This window comes from Camelina sativa, chromosome 9 (assembly GCF_000633955.1).
Source record: "Camelina sativa cultivar DH55 chromosome 9, Cs, whole genome shotgun sequence".
NCBI lineage: Eukaryota > Viridiplantae > Streptophyta > Magnoliopsida > Brassicales > Brassicaceae > Camelina > Camelina sativa.
In genome coordinates, this window is record NC_025693.1 from 34,677,107 (window position 1) to 34,697,045 (window position 19,939).

At 34.6% G+C, this 19,939-nt stretch overlaps 4 protein-coding genes across 7 annotated transcripts; 2 read left to right on the forward strand and 2 right to left on the reverse strand.

Moving 5' to 3' along the window:
• LOC104714082 (protein IQ-DOMAIN 14-like) lies at positions 10–2,466 on the reverse strand. Its single transcript, XM_010431334.2, has 5 exons — positions 2,213–2,466; positions 1,899–2,126; positions 1,574–1,801; positions 1,368–1,481; positions 10–675 (listed from the first exon to the last, which is right to left on the reverse strand). Exons 1-5 carry the CDS (start codon positions 2,276–2,278, stop codon positions 58–60), a joined length of 1,254 nt encoding a protein of 417 aa, XP_010429636.1. The 5' UTR covers positions 2,279–2,466; the 3' UTR covers positions 10–57.
• On the reverse strand, positions 6,570–9,627 carry LOC104714084 (IQ domain-containing protein IQM4-like). Its single transcript, XM_010431337.2, has 9 exons — positions 9,439–9,627; positions 8,589–9,158; positions 8,371–8,485; positions 8,209–8,274; positions 8,030–8,118; positions 7,854–7,941; positions 7,532–7,759; positions 7,345–7,446; positions 6,570–7,261 (listed from the first exon to the last, which is right to left on the reverse strand). The coding sequence occupies exons 2-9, from the start codon at positions 9,089–9,091 to the stop codon at positions 6,854–6,856; spliced, it is 1,599 nt and encodes a 532-aa protein (XP_010429639.1). The 5' UTR covers positions 9,092–9,158; positions 9,439–9,627; the 3' UTR covers positions 6,570–6,853.
• Positions 12,544–16,191, forward strand: LOC104714085 (uncharacterized methyltransferase C3H7.11-like). 2 transcript variants are annotated; one of them, XM_019229598.1, is made up of 11 exons: positions 12,544–12,735; positions 12,815–12,876; positions 13,219–13,269; positions 13,358–13,384; positions 13,484–13,588; positions 13,905–14,012; positions 14,190–14,261; positions 14,364–14,414; positions 14,695–14,757; positions 14,848–15,174; positions 15,393–15,910. In XM_019229598.1, the coding sequence occupies exons 1-11, from the start codon at positions 12,642–12,644 to the stop codon at positions 15,480–15,482; spliced, it is 1,050 nt and encodes a 349-aa protein (XP_019085143.1). In that variant the 5' UTR covers positions 12,544–12,641; the 3' UTR covers positions 15,483–15,910. The 2 variants fall into 2 exon arrangements, with proteins under 2 accessions (XP_019085143.1, XP_010429640.1); XM_010431338.2 differs by having other exon boundaries at positions 12,546–12,735; positions 15,262–16,191.
• LOC104714086 (ankyrin repeat domain-containing protein 1-like) lies at positions 16,298–18,473 on the forward strand. Of its 3 annotated transcripts, none has more exons than XM_010431339.2 (8): positions 16,298–16,487; positions 16,865–17,069; positions 17,151–17,236; positions 17,503–17,560; positions 17,642–17,701; positions 17,776–17,826; positions 17,917–17,995; positions 18,180–18,473. In XM_010431339.2, the coding sequence occupies exons 2-8, from the start codon at positions 16,896–16,898 to the stop codon at positions 18,248–18,250; spliced, it is 579 nt and encodes a 192-aa protein (XP_010429641.1). In that variant the 5' UTR covers positions 16,298–16,487; positions 16,865–16,895; the 3' UTR covers positions 18,251–18,473. The 3 variants fall into 3 exon arrangements, with proteins under 3 accessions (XP_010429641.1, XP_010429642.1, XP_010429643.1); XM_010431340.2 differs by having other exon boundaries at positions 16,876–17,069; XM_010431341.2 differs by having other exon boundaries at positions 16,913–17,069.

Consider the following 19,939-nt stretch of genomic DNA (forward strand, 5'->3'; position numbering starts at 1 on the left):
AACAACAAGCTGTTGAAACTTCCTTCAATCAAGTGACATGAACCTATGAAGGTCACTTCACCCTCTCTGCTTCTCGAATCGAGTAGGAACACCGAGTGGTTTGGAGAAACTAACGTAGGAAGGATCTGAGGCAGGACTAGTCTTTAATTCACCAGTAAACAATCCAGAGTTCTTCATAAACTGAAACTCATCCATGGATTGTCTAAGAACACGGTTGGTTCTTCGCTTAGCCTTTGTTGATTCAGTCAAGCTCATGTAACTAGGCTTGTTCTTGTTGTTTGCTTGACTGCTAGAGTTGTCTGAAACAAGGCCAGTGGTTCCAGAAACAGGTGTGGTTGAAGTGCAGATAGACGATGAACCAGAGCTCTCATTAAACTCATAACCAGGACTTGAAGACATCATATGTGGAGGAGGCTTTGCAGACACACGAGTGGTCATATTGTTTCTTCGGACTTTAACAACATCCGCGGTTTCAGGTGATTTCAAATGCTTAGGAGGAGGCGTGGCAGTGGCGGCGGCATCTGCAGTGTCCATAAGTCTAGTCTCCCATGGCCTAGCAGCCATCCAACGCTCCAACCAACTCCATCCCCAACTATTCTTATCAAACTCTTGGCTTTTCAGATATGAGATTGAACTGTTTGACTTAAGATTTGAACTAGGAGTTGCCCTCCATTGCTGCTCAAAACAGGAATTTCGATTCAGAGATGAACTTACACAAGATGCCTAGTGTGTAGACAGTTAGTTTTACCTTTTGAGCAAGAGCATAAGCCAATGCACGTTCCCTCTTAAAGGCACCTTCTTGTCTTTGTTGCAACTTTGTCTTAATATCATCTACAGTGCCTTTCCTATCACACCACCCTTCCTGAGAGTATTAACAAATGTCAAAACAAGAAACAATCTTGACATGAATTTATCAAACCAATGGAGAACAGAAAAAAAAAAAGAGACAAGAACCTCGACTTCTTTCAAAAGATCAGATTTGGTCCTGTGTTCATCTAAAAGCTTTTGAACAGCTTGTCCTTCAACAGTCATCCTCACACGACGAGCTCTAACACGAGCCTGAACTCTCACCAAAGCTTGCATGCACCTTAATGTTACAGCTGCTTGTTTCCTCACTTGTCTCCCTCTCACTAAAGCTTGCAACCTAACTATCCCTTTCAATGCCCTCAACGCTCTTCTCGCCTAATTTAACAACAACTTCAAAATCAATTATGAAAAATAAAAAAGCCCTCAGATTTGTTCACTCAGCTCAATTCAATTCATGAAAAAAAAAACTCACCAAGAATCCACGANGCTGCTCAAAACAGGAATTTCGATTCAGAGATGAACTTACACAAGATGCCTAGTGTGTAGACAGTTAGTTTTACCTTTTGAGCAAGAGCATAAGCCAATGCACGTTCCCTCTTAAAGGCACCTTCTTGTCTTTGTTGCAACTTTGTCTTAATATCATCTACAGTGCCTTTCCTATCACACCACCCTTCCTGAGAGTATTAACAAATGTCAAAACAAGAAACAATCTTGACATGAATTTATCAAACCAATGGAGAACAGAAAAAAAAAAAGAGACAAGAACCTCGACTTCTTTCAAAAGATCAGATTTGGTCCTGTGTTCATCTAAAAGCTTTTGAACAGCTTGTCCTTCAACAGTCATCCTCACGCGACGAGCTCTAACACGAGCCTGAACTCTCACCAAAGCTTGCATGCACCTTAATGTTACAGCTGCTTGTTTCCTCACTTGTCTCCCTCTCACTAAAGCTTGCAACCTAACTATCCCTTTCAATGCCCTCAACGCTCTTCTCGCCTAATTTAACAACAACTTCAAAATCAATTATGAAAAATAAAAAAGCCCTCAGATTTGTTCACTCAGCTCAATTCAATTCATGAAAAAAAAAACTCACCAAGAATCCACGAAAAGCGGTTTGGATTCTGATAGCAGCCCATTCTTGTCTGACAGCTTTGAAATCTTTAGGAGGAGCTCTGAGAACAGTTGCTACAGCTGCAGAGTAAACAGTTGAAGAATCAAGACCTTCTGATTCAGACCTATGTTTTCCTCTAAAACCTTTCCATGAATCCACTGAAGTAGTCCTCCATAGCTTCCATTTCTTGTTCTTCCCATTACCCTTTTCCTGCAAAACAGAGTATATATCTGTTTAGCTTTAACCTTTGACTGAGACAAAACAAAAAAGTCAAGAAATTGAAGTAAGTCACTTACGATTTCATCCTTCTCTGGCTTCTTGAGACCAATAATAGACTTAACCCATTTCCCTGAAGCACCCATTGATGAAAAAGAAAAGCTAAAGTTTCGATCTTTATGGCTCGAATTCGTAGACAAATCTGAGGTATTGTTTTTCTTTTCTTCAGGTATGTAGAAAGCTTGAGAGTGAGAGAGAGAAAGAGAGAAAGAGAGAGTGTATAGGAGAACGTGAAGTTGTGGTAGTAATGGAGGGAGTGGTGGGTTAAAGAGACGTTTTTGAAATTTGAACAAACCAAAGCAAAGGACCAAATATTTGGACCAAATATAATAAAATATAATAAAGTTTGCTCGAGTCTTTAGGCTTTTGTCTCTCGTTTCTGTTTTCACACTTATTTTTACTTCACACAAACAACTGTGTCTGTGTCCTTCTCAGAGTTACAGGCATGTAAAAGAAACCATGAAAAGGCACAATAAATTAACTGTATATATATATTATTATTATTATATAGAGATTAGGTTTTTTTGTCCTTTTTACTCCCTCTGTTTCATAATATAGGATGTTTAGAAAAATATTTTTGTTTCATAATATAGGATGTTTCCAATTTTCTATGCAACTTTTAGATTAAATCTATATTTTATATTATGCAGTCTTATTTCTGATTGGTTAAGCTGTTTAAAAGTAATTTTTTCTTAATATGTGTGTTTTAACTAAAACATCCTATATTTTGAAATGGAGGGAGTATCTTTTTACATGACTCACTCATGTAATGTAATGCCTTGTTTTGTTTTATTATTCTTATATCATTGGATTCGAAATTTAAACTCCCCAAAATGTTGCAATCAGATTTACGAAACTCATTCTCTCTTTCAAAAGCTATATATGCCCTTTTGGATTTTGTGATTTGTACTAATTTGACCTATGACTTGTCTAATTAACCTCTCTAACAGAACTTAGTATTATATAGAAAAAAAAATCTTTTAAAAAAATATTATTTAAACTTTTCTTGAAAAAACAGAAGGGAAAAAGATAGTCAGCTACATCAACTATACCACAATACATGACCACACATGCAAACTTTAAAAATGTATACTCAACTACATGAAGTATATGTATTGCATGGCCACATATACCAACTATATGATGACATGTGCTCAACATCACGATCATTTTACTCCGGTACATCGTTCGTCGGAATTCGGTGTTGACCAATATTGACCGGCGTTGACCAATATTGACCAACAAAAATATTCAAATTTTTTATTTTTAATTTTAGAAACAAAAATAAGAAAATTCTTTTATTGAATTATCTAATGTGTTCAAAAATTAACAAAATGTTTATATTCATTATAAAATTATATTTTGTATATGTTAATTATATTCATCCAGCCTTATAATAGTTAGTTTTTTTTTTGCAAAACTTAATAAAAGTGAAATAAAAAATCATTAATAATATTTTCAGATAATAAAACTTTTATTTTACCATGAGTATATAACTTTTTTGGAATAATTCTAGTGATTTTGACATGTATTGGTTTGGTTCTAAGTATTTTTTATTGTAGAAAATATTTTTGTTGTTGAGAATATTAAATAATATTATATATGTATTTAAATAAATTATGTAAGAAGTTGATGTTTATTAATTAATAATGTTAAAATAATAGGTTTTTTATTTGATTCACTACAACAAGATTTTTTGGTTTGAGTTTAAGTTTTAATATCTTATGAATGATTTTTATTTCAATTTTAATTAAGTTTTGAAATTGAAAAAAAATAACTATTATAAAACTGAATGAGTGAAACATAACAATATATCTTTATATTAGATACAAATATATTTTTAATTATAAAATATCATAGACGATTCCTAAATAATTCAATTAAATTTCTTATTTTGGTTTCTTATTAGATGATTCCTAAAGAATTTTGTTATTTTTATTTCTAAATCTTTTTTTTTGAATTTTTTTGTTGGTCAACGCCGGTCAATATTAGTCAACACCGGATTTCGATGAACGGTGTACCGGAATAAAATTGTTGTGATGTTGAGCATATGTCATCATATAGTTAGTATATGTGACCATGCAATACATATACTTCATGTAATTGAGTATACATTTCTAAAGTTGGCATGTGTGGTCATGTATTATGGTATAGTTGGTGTAGCTGACCATCTTTCTTCCAAAACAGAATCGTAATTATAACTAAGTTTAAGACTTTTTCCTACACTTAAATTATGTGCCTAATATCCACTCCATCCATATGATGTTATGATTTAAAATTTTTTTTATTACAGATTAAATATATTTTTCTTTTTCTACGCAAAAAATGTTTTTTTATAATTTTTTGTGACCATTTGAAATATGCACTTTTGATCAATAATTTTTGTTTAGCAACTCTAAAAGAAGAAGAAGCCCAAGTGCATAAAAAGTCATAACAAAAAATATTTGGGAGAATAGAACATCTTATCTTAAGATCAAAGTCGCTAACATATGACCAACTAAGCCCATCCAAATATGTGTTGCCTAAAGCCTAAATATGTGCTGCTCTTAATTTTACAATTTATATTGCTTTTTTTAGTAAGTTACATTACAATACTTTATTTCTTTGTCCAAAATTTTTTTTTTAAAAAAAACATACAATAGTTTATTCTAGTTTTTCGATCTATATAGTACCATAATTAATTGGAATTCCAAACATTGTCGCGGTCGGACAGTTTTGATCAATGGTTATTGGCCCAGATTATAAAAACTCAGTTCAGAGAAATAGCCCATGTGTCAGATCTTTTCTTCTCGAACTTTAATTTAAAAAGCAGTTTGAAATTGAAAACTTCGACAGTTCGCTTCCTAGACTGGGTTGGTTTTGAGTCAACGGCACGCATGCTTCACTAGTTCACTTAATGCAAGTTCAAAATACGAGGGAAGATTACTATTCCCTTTTATATCTTGCCAACCAAATTAATTAATCATGTACCGCAATATAGTAGTACGATTTTAAAATACTATACTCCATCCACAATTTCATAGATCCTCATTCAGTCATTCTCGAAACTCGAGAGTTGTGTTTGGTTTTATTGTTCATCTGTGTGTGTTTTTCTTAACTATATCACTGGAAAAAGGTAATTTGTTTTTGTTTTTTTAAACGTTCATTTTTGGTTTAATGTTAAATTTATAAAATCTAGAATTGTTCACCAAATAGTTAGTCTTCCTAACTACATCAGTTCGACAGGTACTTTCACATCCTGGTGCAATGATTAGGCCTAAAAAGCTAGGAATGGTTACACTACTAGACATATAACTAAAACAGTCTTAAGAAGTGGGCAACTACTTTTGTGTTGTCTTCTTTTTTTTTCTTAGTAAGTAACTGTAGTAGCATTTATACCCTTAATATGGGTCTTATTTAAATCTATGTTTCCGTTACGTGATCTTTTAGTTATCTGTTTTTTTATGGAATAATGTTATTCTTTATTATATTTGGTAATTAATTAAATTAGTAATAAATGAGTTTTTCCTATTCAATTTGTATTTTTATAGACGGTTGAGATAAAATTTGAAACCTAAAGAGGAATTAAATTCTTCATCCGCCTATAAATATATATTTTTAATCTATCCTAAAAGCATTCCAAAATAACCTCAAAATGATAACACATACTCCCTCCGTTTCACAAAGAGTATCATTCTGGAGAAAATTTTTTGTTTCACAAAGAATGTCATTTTACATTTCAAATGAATGTTTTAATGCTAAATTTTCCTTTTTACTCCTAAACTCAAAGCTATTTTCATTGAACTTAGATCATTAATTACTTATTAAGTAGAGGCAAACATAAATAATTCAAACTTTTCTTAATTTGTGTGAAATGTGTCAAAATGACACTCTTTGTGAAACGGAGAGAATATATAATAAATTCATAAGCGAAGAGAGAGAAATCTAATCACCTAACTAAAAAATAAGAACTTCATATATCTCTACTTAATCATATTGCTTTAAAGATTTTAGGTTCATGTTAATTACAATTACACACCCGCAAATATTTATATTTGAGCTGCCTGCCAAGCTTGTTCCTCAATTTCTGCTAATCATAAAATCTCAAAGGGATCCCTATCCACGTTTTTGTTCACAATCAAGTAGGTGGTTTAAAAGACCACACGAGACCATGAAAAGTCAAGTCAAGTCTCTTAGATGGGGATGCATTATTGAATGAAAAACAATTATGTTTTCTTTTTGTTTTTGTTTTTTGTTTATACAAAACCCTTAAAAGATGAGAGGAGGATTTTGTTGTTGAAACCCTGACACGTTTTTCTTGTCTACAAACTCGCGCATTTTTTTTTCTCTTAGCTTTTTAGTATAAATGATCAATTTTTCAGATGGAAAATTATTCAATATTTTTAACAACATTTATTCGAGGTTACAAATCCAACACTACTAATACAAAAAGTTGTTTTATAATTCACCTAATGAATACACAGCCTATGGGATTCACCTAAACCAGAAGTTACAATGCACCCATCTAAAAGGGACAAAACACCAAAAGGGACTTACAAAAAACCTTCTGTGACATGAATTAAAGAACAAAGATGAGAGAATGATGAACCATTTTCTCCCACCTTACTAGCTTACAGGTCATAACATTCACTTCTTGGTGAATTAAGTTAAGAGCAAAACGCCTAACAGTTTACTTGCACTCTAGGGCTTGGGATTCCCATGTATGCTAAGCGTGGAGAGACTCTTACTCTAGGACTAGGCCTTGGAGAAGGAATTGGACCGTAGGGTGATGGAAAACGTGCAGAACCAGGCGAAATCCGAGGAGACAAACTGACTTGTTCGAACGCTTGTGACTGAAGCTCCATTGGATAATCTCTGACACACCCAATTCTTGGACCAACCCCACTATTCCATTTGCAAGACAGCCTCTTTGCAAGCTCAAACACCGGTCTTTCTCTCTCTTTCTCTTCTTCTTGTTCCTCTGTAATGATGGTTTCTGCTGGTTTATTCTCTGCTTCCTTTTCTTTTGATTCTTCTTCTTCGTAGCCACTGGAATTGAATGACGAGTATTCCTCGTTCACAGAGCATCTCTGCATTCAGATTAAGATAATTGAGTATACACCATTTTTTTCATATTTAGCATTTGTATGCAACAAATAATTATTTTCCTTACCTTAACATTGGTGAGATCAACATTGTTCTCTTCCAGGAAACTTATGAATTCCTTGAAGTTGTCTTCCGTTGGGAGATAGTGTCCACTGTATGGCCATATAGCCTGAGCAAAAATGTGTTTTGTTAGCTCCTCCTCAACATAAAGGCTAAGCGATTCAAGATATGAAGCAAACTGAATAGGAACACACCTCTAGGATCCCATCGCGGGCGACCAATCTTCCTGCAGCAGTTGTGGCACCTCCAGACAAGAAACTGGAGTGTTGGAAACGACCTTTCTTCTTCTGCCCTACGTATAAGGTTCTAGTGGTGCTAAGTACAAAAATCGACTTTTCCTCTGTTGAGTTGATCAGAGTCATGCTTTGTTTATTCATTAGTTTCCCATCTTCTACTATCACTTCGTATGCTTCTCTCTCCAGCTGCAGGTTGAAGAACACAAACGTTTATGAGTAAGAAGAAGGTAAGTATATTCTAGACATGGACTTTTTGCAGGTGAAACCAAAAAAGACTCACCGGTCCAAGATACTTAATGCACTGTTTTTGCAGAACACTTCTTGGGTGGTGTTCAAGATTCACATCTTTGCCATCGCCAATGTCCAACCTTCATTTTCAAATAGGTGGAAACAGAGTTCAGAACATATTCATTTGTCAAAAAGAAATAAAGAAGGTCATTAGACTAAGTGACTAACCAGTAGAAGAATGGTTGTGCGCTCATGCTTGCTGACCAGACATCGTAATAGAAGTGTAAGTTGTGGCCATAACGATGTCGTGGGTCAATCTGTAAATGGAGAATCGAAATACTCAAGTTAGATTAAATCCACAAAACAGGAAGATTTTTTCAATGCACAAAGCATATATGAGGACATACAGCTTCAAGCCAATGCTGAAGAGCTAACTTCTGAGCTTTTTCATCTTTTGACAATCCTTTTCCAACCTAAATGACATACAAAAGTAGGATTCACATCAGTTTTCATTGCAAAGAGAGATAAAAGTTTATGGACTCAAAACACTTGTGGAAATGGTGTCAAACCTTAGCAGCTCGTGTTCTAGCTCGTGCCCACTTCGAAACAGCGGTTTCATGTTTCTCTTCTCCGAAGAAGGAAACCGAGCTCAAGTTCAGAGCTGCAGCATCCAGAGTCTTCCACCTAGAAAACATTTGAAGAAACAAAACATATTAGTAATCAACAAATTGAACACCATTACTAGCAAAGCAGATAGACAGATAGATATGATTATCAAGTGACTCACCAGAGCTCCTCAACCACAACAGCACAATCTGCTAGGTTCCTTCTTGTCCTGTAACTCTTGTACACCTTCTGTACCGTAGTTGCAGCTGCGTCAAGCTCTGTGACAGGTCTAGGGGAGAAGAACACAAAAGGCTTAGGTGGAGTAATCGAGGGTATTGTTATCTGGATTCTCTCGCAGTTTCTTCCGTTCAAACTGTTGCGAGCAGGCTTCTTCGTTTCGACAATCTGCTCATCAGCCTTGTTGTTCATCGGTTCAGCCGTGACTTCTGTTGGAATCTCCCAGCTGTTAAAGCTCAAAGACCGCTCCATACCGGTCTTAGGAGACTTTTCCGGCGGCTTCTCACTCTTGAAACTGTTGGTTCTTGATGTCAAGACTCCTTCTTTCAATTTAAAGCTAAAAGATCTGGTTTCAAGAAAACTCTCGACAGGGTTCTTGAAACTGAAGAACTGGGTCGTCACGACTTCTTTCCAAGCAGACAAGAGCAAGGAAAGAGAAAGCCCCATCTTCTACTGATAAAACAAACAACAATATATAATCTCTTTGCTCCAAAATTACCAATATACAAATCCCCTGCACACACATCCAAATTCAGATCAATATCAAAAACGTTGACAAACAAATCTTTTCTCTAAACAACTATCATTAATATATTCATTTTTTTAAACTGAGTCATTGCTATCATCACCATTCACCAAACCCAACTACTGTAGCCGACGCTAAATAAAACCGTTCTCATTCAGACATTTCAACAAACACATTGACAGCATCTGAAACTATACAAATAAAGGTGAAAACTTTATGATTTTATCCAGCTTCTATGATCGGACCCATGTAAGAATCAGAGACATACCTCAAGATTGCAGAGTAACTGAGTAAACAACACCAAGAAAGACTTAAAAAAGGTCAAGTCTTTATTATATCTATTCTTGTCTAGAGAAGAGGACTAAAAGAGGAAATTAGAAATTGAATACAATAACAAAGTTAGAGGGAGATAGCACAATATATATACACAGCTGAATAAATGTATAGTGGTGTGTGTTTGTGTAGTTGACGAGTGAATGGAGTAAAAAAATAAAGTCTTCTTTTAACAAAATCGTTGAATATGACAAAACATTAAACATAATATAATAGTAGTGAAGATTCAAAGATGGTGTGTCTGAAAAAGAAAAATATATTAGTTTTAAAATGATATACAGATACAGACAAGTAAACAACATACACTAGCGTGCAATAAAAAACACAACAGTGTATAAGGGAGGGAACCCATAGGAGAGGAGGAGACGCTCGGTAATAAGAAGGTAGCTTCACCGAAACTTATTAATTCAGAAAAGGACAATTTATTTACCTTTTTGTTTTGTTTTTTTTTCATATTTATTTCAGTAGGGTCGTTAAGTACGTACGTTTTCCAAGCAATTCTTATCTACAATGAAATGATGAAAAATATATTAATGCAGAAATAGTGGAAAGAATTATATATGTATATTACCTTTAAGTGTTGACGAAGCATAATATTCATAAGATTAACTTGTTATATAAAAAGTTTAATTCACGTTCAATGTGATTTAGATAATTAATCAGTCATCAGTCACATTTAAAGTGAATAAAACAATAATAATCTACAAAGTTTTGATTTTCTTACTTTTTCTTTTTGTAGCAAATGCATTTTTCTATTGAATGTCGAATTAACCACCTGCAGAAGTAGCTAGCACATAAATGCTAGGAAAATTAATATTTGAGATATTTTTGTAGCATGAGCAAGAAATCTACTACTCCCCAAATTTTATAATAAGTGTCATTCTAAAATTTTTAAAACAAGTATTGTTTATATATACTCACAAATAAAAACATTACTTAATGACAGTTGTTAGTTTGTATATAACAATAATAATAATATAAAATAATATTAAAAAATTTCTCAATAAAGAAAGAGTCTAAGCATTAATCCATATTTCTTAAAACATATATCCTAAATATAAGATAGGCTACCCAAACCTAAATAATATTTTTTTAAAGAATTTTTAAATATGATAATTGTCTTAACTAATGGTTTTTTTTATGTGAAAAAAAGAAGAAGAGAAGAGAGATGTGGCTGATCTCGAAATGATGGAAGATCGCACTTACTCATGAACCGCTGGCTCTCATGTTTGTCATTACATCTGACAAATATTTTATTGGAACCATCAAAACTTTGAAACAAATCGGCTACAAAATATATGCTAGTTACCTATCTATTTATCTCGCGTCCAGATTTTTTAAGATAAATAATTACATATAAGGTATAACCGACTTCTTTCAAATTTTGACAGTCCTAAGGAACTCTTTGTTTTAACTAGTGTTATTTTTAGAAGTTTGTGAAGTATATGATATAATGTTCATAAAATTTATTATAATGTTATTTTAGAGTATTTTCTATTAAATATCAGAGTTTAGCTATATGTAGAAAAATTCAATTCACCCATTACGTATCAAAATCACACAACTAATGAGGTCTTAAACATTTATATGTGTTTGGAGTAGATGACAAACATTAAATATTTAAATAAATTATTCACATGTGTAGATTGCGTGCACATTGCATATGAGCAAAGGAAGATTAGCTGAGAAATGTGTGAGATAGTTTTTGTTTTGTGTCGACGACATTTGTGTCGACGACAATCGCACAGATTTTGTTCTTTCTGGTCAGCATAATTTTATATAAAAGTTTGGATATAATTAAATATAGTTTGGTCTCTGTCTTTAGACGTGTGGCTGTATAATTGATGTGGTTTGGTTGTTGATTGTTTTCTAATAGTACTTGCTAGTATTATATGTGCACTGCTCATCTTATTCTATACTTTTCATTTACTATTTTTTAAAAAGATTATTCAAGCAAAAAGATTGTATAGTAATAGTATTAATATTTGGGACTAAATACAAACATATCTAGAATTGCTGCTGGAAGTGGAAACCTTTACTTTAAGCTGAAGTCTCTGACTTTGACTGAGGAAGAAGAGCCACAGGAGCAACGTAGCCTGTTCCAAAAACATTTTCAGAAGATATCAACATAATATGTAAGGAACACAAAGACATAAAAAGAAAATGAGATATTTTACCGGTTTCTAAATTGTTATATTTAAAAATATATAAAAGGTAAACATAACAAAGATACAACGTTACGGTTTCTTGAATTGTGTATAGATTATGACTCATGATTTTGCTTTAAACACACGCGTTGGAATTAAACGTTGAGAATATTTGCATGTGTTCAATACAACATTTGATTGTGTAAAACGTTTTCAAATAATCAGCCGAGATTTCCAAAAGTGGAAGAACAAAGGAAAAACAAAGATACGGAAATCACAAAATAAATTTTATTATTCCTACCAAAAGAAAAAGAATGATTATAAATGTATGGATCGGATCGGACTACTTGGTTTGCTTAATATATTTCTATGACTATAAACTATTAGATTAATATTATTATTACCCATTTTTGTTCAGTAGAATTTCCAGTCAGAGTTGTTTAGCAGATTTAGTTATGCTACGCATACTTAATAGTTCATGCAATGATTATGTTATTTTGATGTATAGGTTTTCAGAATTTTTGCACATAATTATTTTGTAAAGTTATTTTATAGATTTAGTTTCGCTCAATTAATACATTGAACTTAATGCATAGATGTTTAGCGAAAATTTTGTGTAGTTATTCTAGCCACAGTTATTTCGCAGGTTTAGTTTGGCATAGTTAGGGAAGTATCTTGGACTCTCTTAGATATATTCTCTCGGTTATAGTAGACAAGATATGCCAACGAGTCCATAGTTGGTCATCTCGCTTCCTCTTAGGGGTCCAAAAAAAAAAAATCACACTAAAGGCCCAATCGTGATTGGGCCTAGTAATAATAATAATACCCAATCAGCTTAATGACTCTTATGGTCATTCTTCCTCCTAATCGCTCCACTTGAAAATAATAAAACCTCTCTTCTTCTTCTTCTTCTTCTTCTTCTTCTTCTTCAGATTTCTCAGAAAAAGAAGAACCCAAGTGTTTTGCCGTCAGAGAACGGCTTCTGGTAATAATGTCTTCTGGCATTGAAGAGCAGCAGCAGATTTCGGTTGAGAAGCTGCAGATTTATCCGACAGCTAACTCTGGTGTTACTCCTTTTTGGCGAGGTTTGTCCAAAGTTCACATCTTTAGCTTATTTATTTTTGCAAGCTTGCTCCTTTAATCGTACTGTTTTATATCTCTCAGAGAAGTATGAAAGGGATGCTAAAAAGTATTGGGATATATTTTACAAGCATCATGGAGACAGAGTAAGCCTTTTCTCTCTCTCAACTGTTTAGGGTGTTTGGTAGGTTTGGGGACTCGAGTTAGTTAGTGATACTGAGCTATCTTCATTAGACTTTTAGTAACTCAGGTGTGTTTGTATGGCGGTTCTTTAGTAGGAGAGTTATGGTCTGAGAGTCCTTGAGCCGATCTTGTGTACAGAGTTTATGGTAAAGGGATCTGTTTTCAACTGCCTCAGCCCTTGATTTCTGTTTTCACCAGATCTAATTTATCTCTATTCATATTACAATGTTGCCATTCGTGCTTTGTGCAAATGATATTACTGTACTTAATTTATATGAATTATGATTTTACTTGTTCTTCATCAGTTTTTCAAAGACCGCCACTACCTGGACAAGGAATGGAACAGCTATTTTTCTGTAAGTACTTTAAAACTAATTCATATGGTATCTGCTGCATTACTTATTGTAATATTCAACCTGAGTTTCTCTTATTCTCTTTTTTCAGGTCAGTGGGAAAAGAGTCATTCTTGAGGTAATCACAAATGCTCTAGCTGTTACTTATCTAAATCGAACTATTTTGTTGTTTGCTAGATGAGTAGCTTCTGCTGAGCTATTGGTCTTTCATTTGCAGGTTGGCTGTGGAGCTGGAAATACCATATTTCCTTTAATTGCCACATATCCAGACATTTTCGTCTATGCATGTGATTTTTCACCACGAGCTGTCGAGTTGGTCAAGGTCAGTTCATTAATCTTCTCTAGTGTTTGCTTTTCTCTGGTTGATTTATTCAGCTCCATGACGCAAGTTTACTGCATTATGCATGAGTACCTGCTGATGTAGTGTCAATTCGTTAACTGGCAATTTATAGTAATCGCCTTTGTGACTACTTAAGCACATTTAACTGGTTTGTGTACCTTAGTTAATGCCTGTAAATAGTTACTTGTTGCGTCCACCACATGGAATAGTGTACGATTTGTCATGTGCTTCGTAGTTTTTAGATTACTGTATTCTGTTGAACTTGTTCAGGGTGTATTTGACTTGTTATGACATTCAGGCTCATGATGAATACACAGAGACGCGCGTGTGTGCATTTGCTTGTGACTTGACGGGGGATGGTCTTGACAATCATATTTCTCCATCTTCAGTTGATATTGTGACCATGGTATTTTTCCTAACAAATGTATACTATTGTGTTGTCTTCGGCCTAGTTATTTTTAGCAAAAGATTAACGTTTTCCTTTTAATTGCTCCCCTGGTTTTTGTTTTTATCAATATATCATGTTTGAGCCTTTTCCTTTATCATCCTAAAATATTTCTCATGTCAAATACTTGTTGAACAGATATTTGTATTATCCGCTGTATCACCAGAGAAGATGCCCTTAGTATTGCAGAATATTAGGAAAGTACTTAAGGTATCAACCACATTTTTTACTAATGAACTCTTTGGGCATCCATCTTTCTCTGCAAGACTAAATTTCTCATGTTGAGTTACTTTCTTATTCTTCTGTTTTTAGCCGAATGGGTCTATTCTCTTCCGTGACTATGCTGTTGGTGATCTTGCTCAGGTTTGATCCACCTTTTATTACTTCCAAAGTTGAATTATCGCTTCTCTGTTTTGCTATGTTAGTGGAATTAGAATCCCACTAAAAATACTTTATGAATACATCAAATGTCATATACTTGAAACGAGTCACTTAAACTTCAAGTTTGGTTAAAAAGGAAACACCTCCTCTACTAGAATTTCAGCCAAATGGGTGTATTCTGTAAATGTTTTATCTCTGATCTGCATGCTTTAGAATACGAAGACATGGTTACTCATTATGTGGTTCAGTATTTGATCAACAGGAGAGGTTTTCTGGGAAGGATCAGAAGATCAGCGAGAACTTTTATGTCAGAGGTGATGGCACTGTAAGTTCTTTCTTTCCTCCACTTTTCTATCTCTTTGCATTGCAGTACACATGTTGGCAGTAGTGTGATGATTTTACATTTTTTATGCAGCGTGCATTCTACTTTTCTAATGAATTCCTAGAAACTTTGTTTTCCGAACAAGGATTTGAAGTTGAGGAGCTTGATGTTTGCTGCAAACAAGTCGAGAATCGTTCACGTGAACTGGTCATGAATCGGCGCTGGGTACAAGCTACATTTCGTCTATCAAACGACAAGAAAAACCCTACCAAACTAGACCAATCTGAACAACAACAAAGTAACAACAATCAGCTTAAATCTGAGGAGCAAGAAAGAAAAGAGATTGTTGATAATACCGACATTGATATATCCGATGGTCTGGCTATGGAAATGTTTGGAGCCTCTCCATCAAGTCATGAGGTAAAAAGAGACTTGAGAGTAATCTCACTGCTTTTTCTTATTCCTTCTTTTATGTTTACAAATTCATCTCTGGTTTTGTTATCATAGATGAGCGTGGTTAAGCTTAGGGATTCTGCATTTAAAATCAAACATTTGTCCAAAGAATATCAACATACATGCAAATCTACGGGGTTGATGCTATGGGAGTCAGCTCGGCTTATGGCTTCTGTTCTTGACAGGAACCAAAACATTGTTTCTGGAAAACGGGTGTTGGAATTGGGCTGTGGCTGCACAGGAATATGCTCGATGGTAGCTGCCAGATCAGCTAGCCTTGTGGTAGCTACCGATGCAGATACAAAGGCACTTACGCTATTGACGGAGAACATCACAATGAACCTCCAGTCTTCTTGTTTACTTGGGAAACTGAAAACAGGTCAACTTGAATGGGGAAACAAAGAGCATATACAAGACATAAAAGGTTTGGCTTGTGGTGGAGGCTTTGAAGTTATAATCGGGACAGATGTTACCTATGTAGCTGAAGCCATTGTTCCTTTGTTTGAAACCGCAAAAGAACTGATGTTACGGGAAACAGGAGACTTAGAGGGGAAAGAAAAGCCGGCATTGATTCTATGCCATGTTTTCAGAAGGGTTGATGAACCTTCTCTACTGTCAGCAGCATCTAAGTTTGGGTTTAAGCTTGTAGACAGATGGGCTGCTGCAAATACAAAGGAATCTCCTCCAATTGGCAACTTCATTGACAGTTGGTTTTCTGAAAAGGGTTTGGTCGCGGAAATCCCGACTTCTGCGTTGCATATTCTCTACTTTCAGATGGAGTAGGCGTTGGATTAGTTAGATGGATTTTTTTTTGTGTTTTTTCTCATTGCTTGCTTCTCAATCAATGAATGTTATATTTATACATGTACTCTTAATCAGTGGAATGCGTTGGGTGTGATCTTGTTCTTGGTATCCTGTAAGAATCTGACCGATATTGGCAGTGAATTTTTGTTTGGGTATAAAACGATTACAAAAACAAAAAAAGTGCATTAATAAGGGGATGAGGGGGCTTTTTGTAAGCCTATTGTTTCCAATCACATTTTACAAGTTTTAAATATTATTAATATGACCAAGGGGAAGGGTTCAATCAATTGAACCCAAAAGTGCATTAATAAGGGGAAGGGTTCAATCAATTTACTTGGATCATCTTTTTTTTTTATTCCTAAAAACTCCACGAAAAGTATTCACCAAAAAAAAAAAAACTCACCAAAAGAAGCATATCTGTTTTCTTCTCCTTCCTTTTTCGGGCGATTTTGTTTCGACGGCATTTTCTTTGACAGGTGAATTGCTTCTTCTTCTTCTTCTTCTGATTTATTATTATAGCTCTTCCACTTACATTAGTTTTAGATCTTGGTTTGGGTTTTTACTCTTTTCTAAGGAAATGCTTAGATTGATTGGGTTTTTGTTTAGTTTCCGTGAAAAAAAAAATTCCAATTTTGGAATCTGAATTAGACTGATTTACTTGGAATCCAATTTGGGAAATTAACTTATTACTATTTTGGTAAGAACCTAATACCTATGTTGAAACAAAAGACTATGAGAAGAAAAATATGCTATAAGAAAACAAATCACTGTTACTTTGTTAGTTAGGTTATTACTTGGAACATATTTGATGAAATCAACCTGTCAATGTTCTTCTTATTTCTATTTGTGGCAGCAAACACACAGGCAAAATAAGTCACACTCGTATGCTGTTGTTTTCCAGTAAACTTAATTCTCTAACAGAACAAGTTTCGAGATTTAATATTGACGACGATATGGGCCTTGGAGGAGGCAGTGAAACCTTGGAATGCAACTGTGGTATGCCTCTTTGCATCTGTGTTGTTGCTCCTTCCAAACCTACCATTAAACCAAACCCACCCGTAAATTTCTCATTTTCCTTTTTAAGTCTTTCTGTTCCTTACATATTATGTTGATATCTTCTGAATATGCTTTTGGAACAGGCTACCATTGCTCTTGTGGCTCTTCCTCAGTCAAAGTCAGAGCCTTCAGCAAAAAGTAAAGGTTCCACTTCCAGCAGCAATTCTAGGTATATGTTAGTATTTAGTCCTAGTATCAAGTCAAAAGCTTGCGTCTAGAGTTTAGACATGAGAGACTCTTGTCTGTCTAGGCATTTGTGCCTTTGGATTTACTTGCACTTCAACTATACAGATCAAATCTAGTTTCATGTGTAATTGGTTCATCTGCTTTTTGTTCATTTCTGTAGAAAACCTTTGTGGAACTTGCTGTCTGAGTGAAGTGTCTATGTCTTTCTGGTGTATCTTGATATGTAACTTAGCTATGGAAAAATCTCAGGTCAGCTCTGAATCCTGGACAAGACATCCCCCAAAGAGACTATGAAGCCAGTGGGGAGGTAGTTAACTCTTTGACATTTCATTACATGGATAGACTATGTCTTCATAGATTTTTATGGAATGTGTTTGTATGTAAAAAGGGATTAAGGGAAGCAATTAAGAATGGCGACACTGCAGGTGTGAAAAAGATTCTAAAAGAGGTATGCTTAATCTCCATTAAAGAAGCTGCGCTTAATTTAAGTGTTCAGAAAGGCTAAATCTGTAAGAGTTGCAGGGCGTAGATGCAAATTACCGTGACAAGCAGGGAATGTCAGTGCTTCATTTGGTAATCTTCTCTCTATCTCTGCCATATGTGTGATTGTTTTGGTTCGGTAAGTCCAAATACACCTAATTAGATCACCTTTTGGTCCCACAGGCTGTCCTATTCAACCAAACTAATATTGCGTTGATTTTGATGGATCATGGAGCAAGCCTCGAGTACAAAAATGCACAAGGTAATTCTCATAATAGGCAAATCTTGCGTTGATAATGTCTCAAGTCAATGACCTGCGGAAAGCATTTAGGGAGAACAAGTGTGACTAGTGATTCATTTGTTTTGTGGTACTTGTGATTCCTGTATTTCTGGAGGGAATTTCTCTGGTTTCGCCTAAAGTATAAATATTGTTATGCGTCCATCAGGAGAAACACCGCTAGATTGTGCTCCCGCAACGCTGCAATACAAGATGCGGGAAAAGATGAAGTCCACTTAACAGCAGACCTCATACAGAGGTACATATCATTCCTCGAAGCTTTTAACCTATGAGGGGAAGATTTGTAATGGAAAAATCAGGAGCTCACTTGTAACTTTAGTTGCATTCTGTGTGCAATTTTTTTTTATGTTATGTGATCTTTGAACCATCTTCTTATTCCACTATGACATACAAACTCACCTTTTATTGCAGCTACAAATATCCACTTGCTTTTGCATCCAAATGCAGCGTCTGAACTAATATGTTGTTTGGTCAAATAAACAGCATGTAATGTCTACATCGAATTCCCAAATGCAGGAACAAATAGCACCAAATTTAAAATCATGATACCCGGCAACAATCCTTGACTCATTGTCTGAACAATAACACAAACTTTGTCTTCAAGATGGTCTACTATAGTCCGTAGAGAAGACATGTGATGAAACAGTCTTCGTTATATGTTTACTACACATACATTTGAGAATGAAAGATATGTGTCGGTGGCTCATACTGGGCCTCGAATCCTCTGAAGCCCATGTTTAGGGACATGTGACACGTGAATGATGCAGACTGCAGAGAATATCACCATATCTCCTCTTATTTTCTAGCGTCCCTTCTATAAAAATCCATTCCTTATTGGCTAGTATTTTAGCATCCTCACCCATAGAAAATATTCAACTTTTCATTTGCTTGTACACTTGTAGTCAGTGGCGGACCCAGGATTAAAAATTAGGGGGGTCAATGTGTTATAAGGGAGAATCGAACACGGGTTAGGGAAGTCAACTTAAGGGGGAACAAACCAACTTAGCTATTGAGACTTTAATGATTTACATGCAAAAACAATTATTTATCTATTTTAGGCAGGTCAGTTGACCCACCTTCCTCCTACATAGGTCCGCCACTGCTTGTAGTTCTAAGCTACGTCACAAGACTATAAGTTTTGTTCTCTAACCATGTTTGATTCTTTGCTTGTTCTTTCTTTAGTTACTTTTTTGGCATAATTCACTGATTCCATCAACTCGTTCAAGCACCAGCTCGAAGAAGCGTAACTACTTTATCTTAAGAAATCATGGATCTGAAAAAGCTACGCTTCTCGAGAAGGTGCGTGAGCAAGTTGATGCATATTTTGATTTGTGAAGAACAAAATCGAATCTCACTGTGATGATGTCAGTTTTATCCAAATCAAGATGAACTCTTTGAATTTCTTCCTTGTTTTTTTTTTTATTATACCATTGTTGTTAGTAGTTAATGATGATTGTAGTGCTACTAAATATCTTAGCTAGAGAAACTAAATGGATTTAGGTTTGGAAAAATGATTGCCAGCTATTTGAAGTATATGCCAACACATAGCCACACATACAAACAATATAAATGTCTTGTTAACTACGTGAACTATTGTCATCACATAAGTACATCCATAAACAAACATAGGTTATGTGTGCAACACCATAAACATTCGAGGTCTGCCGGAATCCAGCGTTGACTAGAGTTGACCGATGTAGACCAGTATTGACCAGAAAAAAATATTCAAAAAAATATTTTTTTTCTAAAAATAATAATGATTTTGTTTTTATGTATTTTTGATAAATAAATAAAAGGATAAATGATTTGTATAATTTACAAAAACAACATATAACAACAAAAAAATACAAGAAAATTATTTACCAAAATAAAAATAAAAATAATATGAAAAACAAAATTTGTGTTATA

What these genes read in the sequence shown, in the direction of transcription:
- LOC104714085 (XM_010431338.2), top strand. Translation starts at nt 12,642, where the DNA reads ATGTCTTCTGGCATTGAAGAGCAGCAGCAGATTTCGGTTGAGAAGCTG. An exon ending in ACAAGCATCATGGAGACAGA is followed by an intron (nt 12,877 to 13,218) that starts GTAAGCCTTTTC and finishes GTTCTTCATCAG; the next exon opens with TTTTTCAAAGACCGCCACTA. An exon ending in CTGTTGGTGATCTTGCTCAG is followed by an intron (nt 14,415 to 14,694) that starts GTTTGATCCACC and finishes TTTGATCAACAG; the next exon opens with GAGAGGTTTTCTGGGAAGGA.
- LOC104714084 (XM_010431337.2), bottom strand. Translation starts at nt 9,091, where the DNA reads ATGGGGCTTTCTCTTTCCTTGCTCTTGTCTGCTTGGAAAGAAGTCGTG. An exon ending in CTAGAACACGAGCTGCTAAG is followed by an intron (nt 8,275 to 8,370) that starts GTTTGACACCAT and finishes TATGTCATTTAG; the next exon opens with GTTGGAAAAGGATTGTCAAA. An exon ending in TTCAGCATTGGCTTGAAGCT is followed by an intron (nt 8,119 to 8,208) that starts GTATGTCCTCAT and finishes CTCCATTTACAG; the next exon opens with ATTGACCCACGACATCGTTA.
- LOC104714082 (XM_010431334.2), bottom strand. Translation starts at nt 2,278, where the DNA reads ATGGGTGCTTCAGGGAAATGGGTTAAGTCTATTATTGGTCTCAAGAAG. An exon ending in AGCCAGAGAAGGATGAAATC is followed by an intron (nt 2,127 to 2,212) that starts GTAAGTGACTTA and finishes TCTGTTTTGCAG; the next exon opens with GAAAAGGGTAATGGGAAGAA. An exon ending in CCGCTTTTCGTGGATTCTTG is followed by an intron (nt 1,802 to 1,898) that starts GTGAGTTTTTTT and finishes TTGTTAAATTAG; the next exon opens with GCGAGAAGAGCGTTGAGGGC.
- LOC104714086 (XM_010431339.2), top strand. Translation starts at nt 16,896, where the DNA reads ATGCTGTTGTTTTCCAGTAAACTTAATTCTCTAACAGAACAAGTTTCG. An exon ending in ACTTCCAGCAGCAATTCTAG is followed by an intron (nt 17,237 to 17,502) that starts GTATATGTTAGT and finishes GAAAAATCTCAG; the next exon opens with GTCAGCTCTGAATCCTGGAC. An exon ending in ACTATGAAGCCAGTGGGGAG is followed by an intron (nt 17,561 to 17,641) that starts GTAGTTAACTCT and finishes GTATGTAAAAAG; the next exon opens with GGATTAAGGGAAGCAATTAA.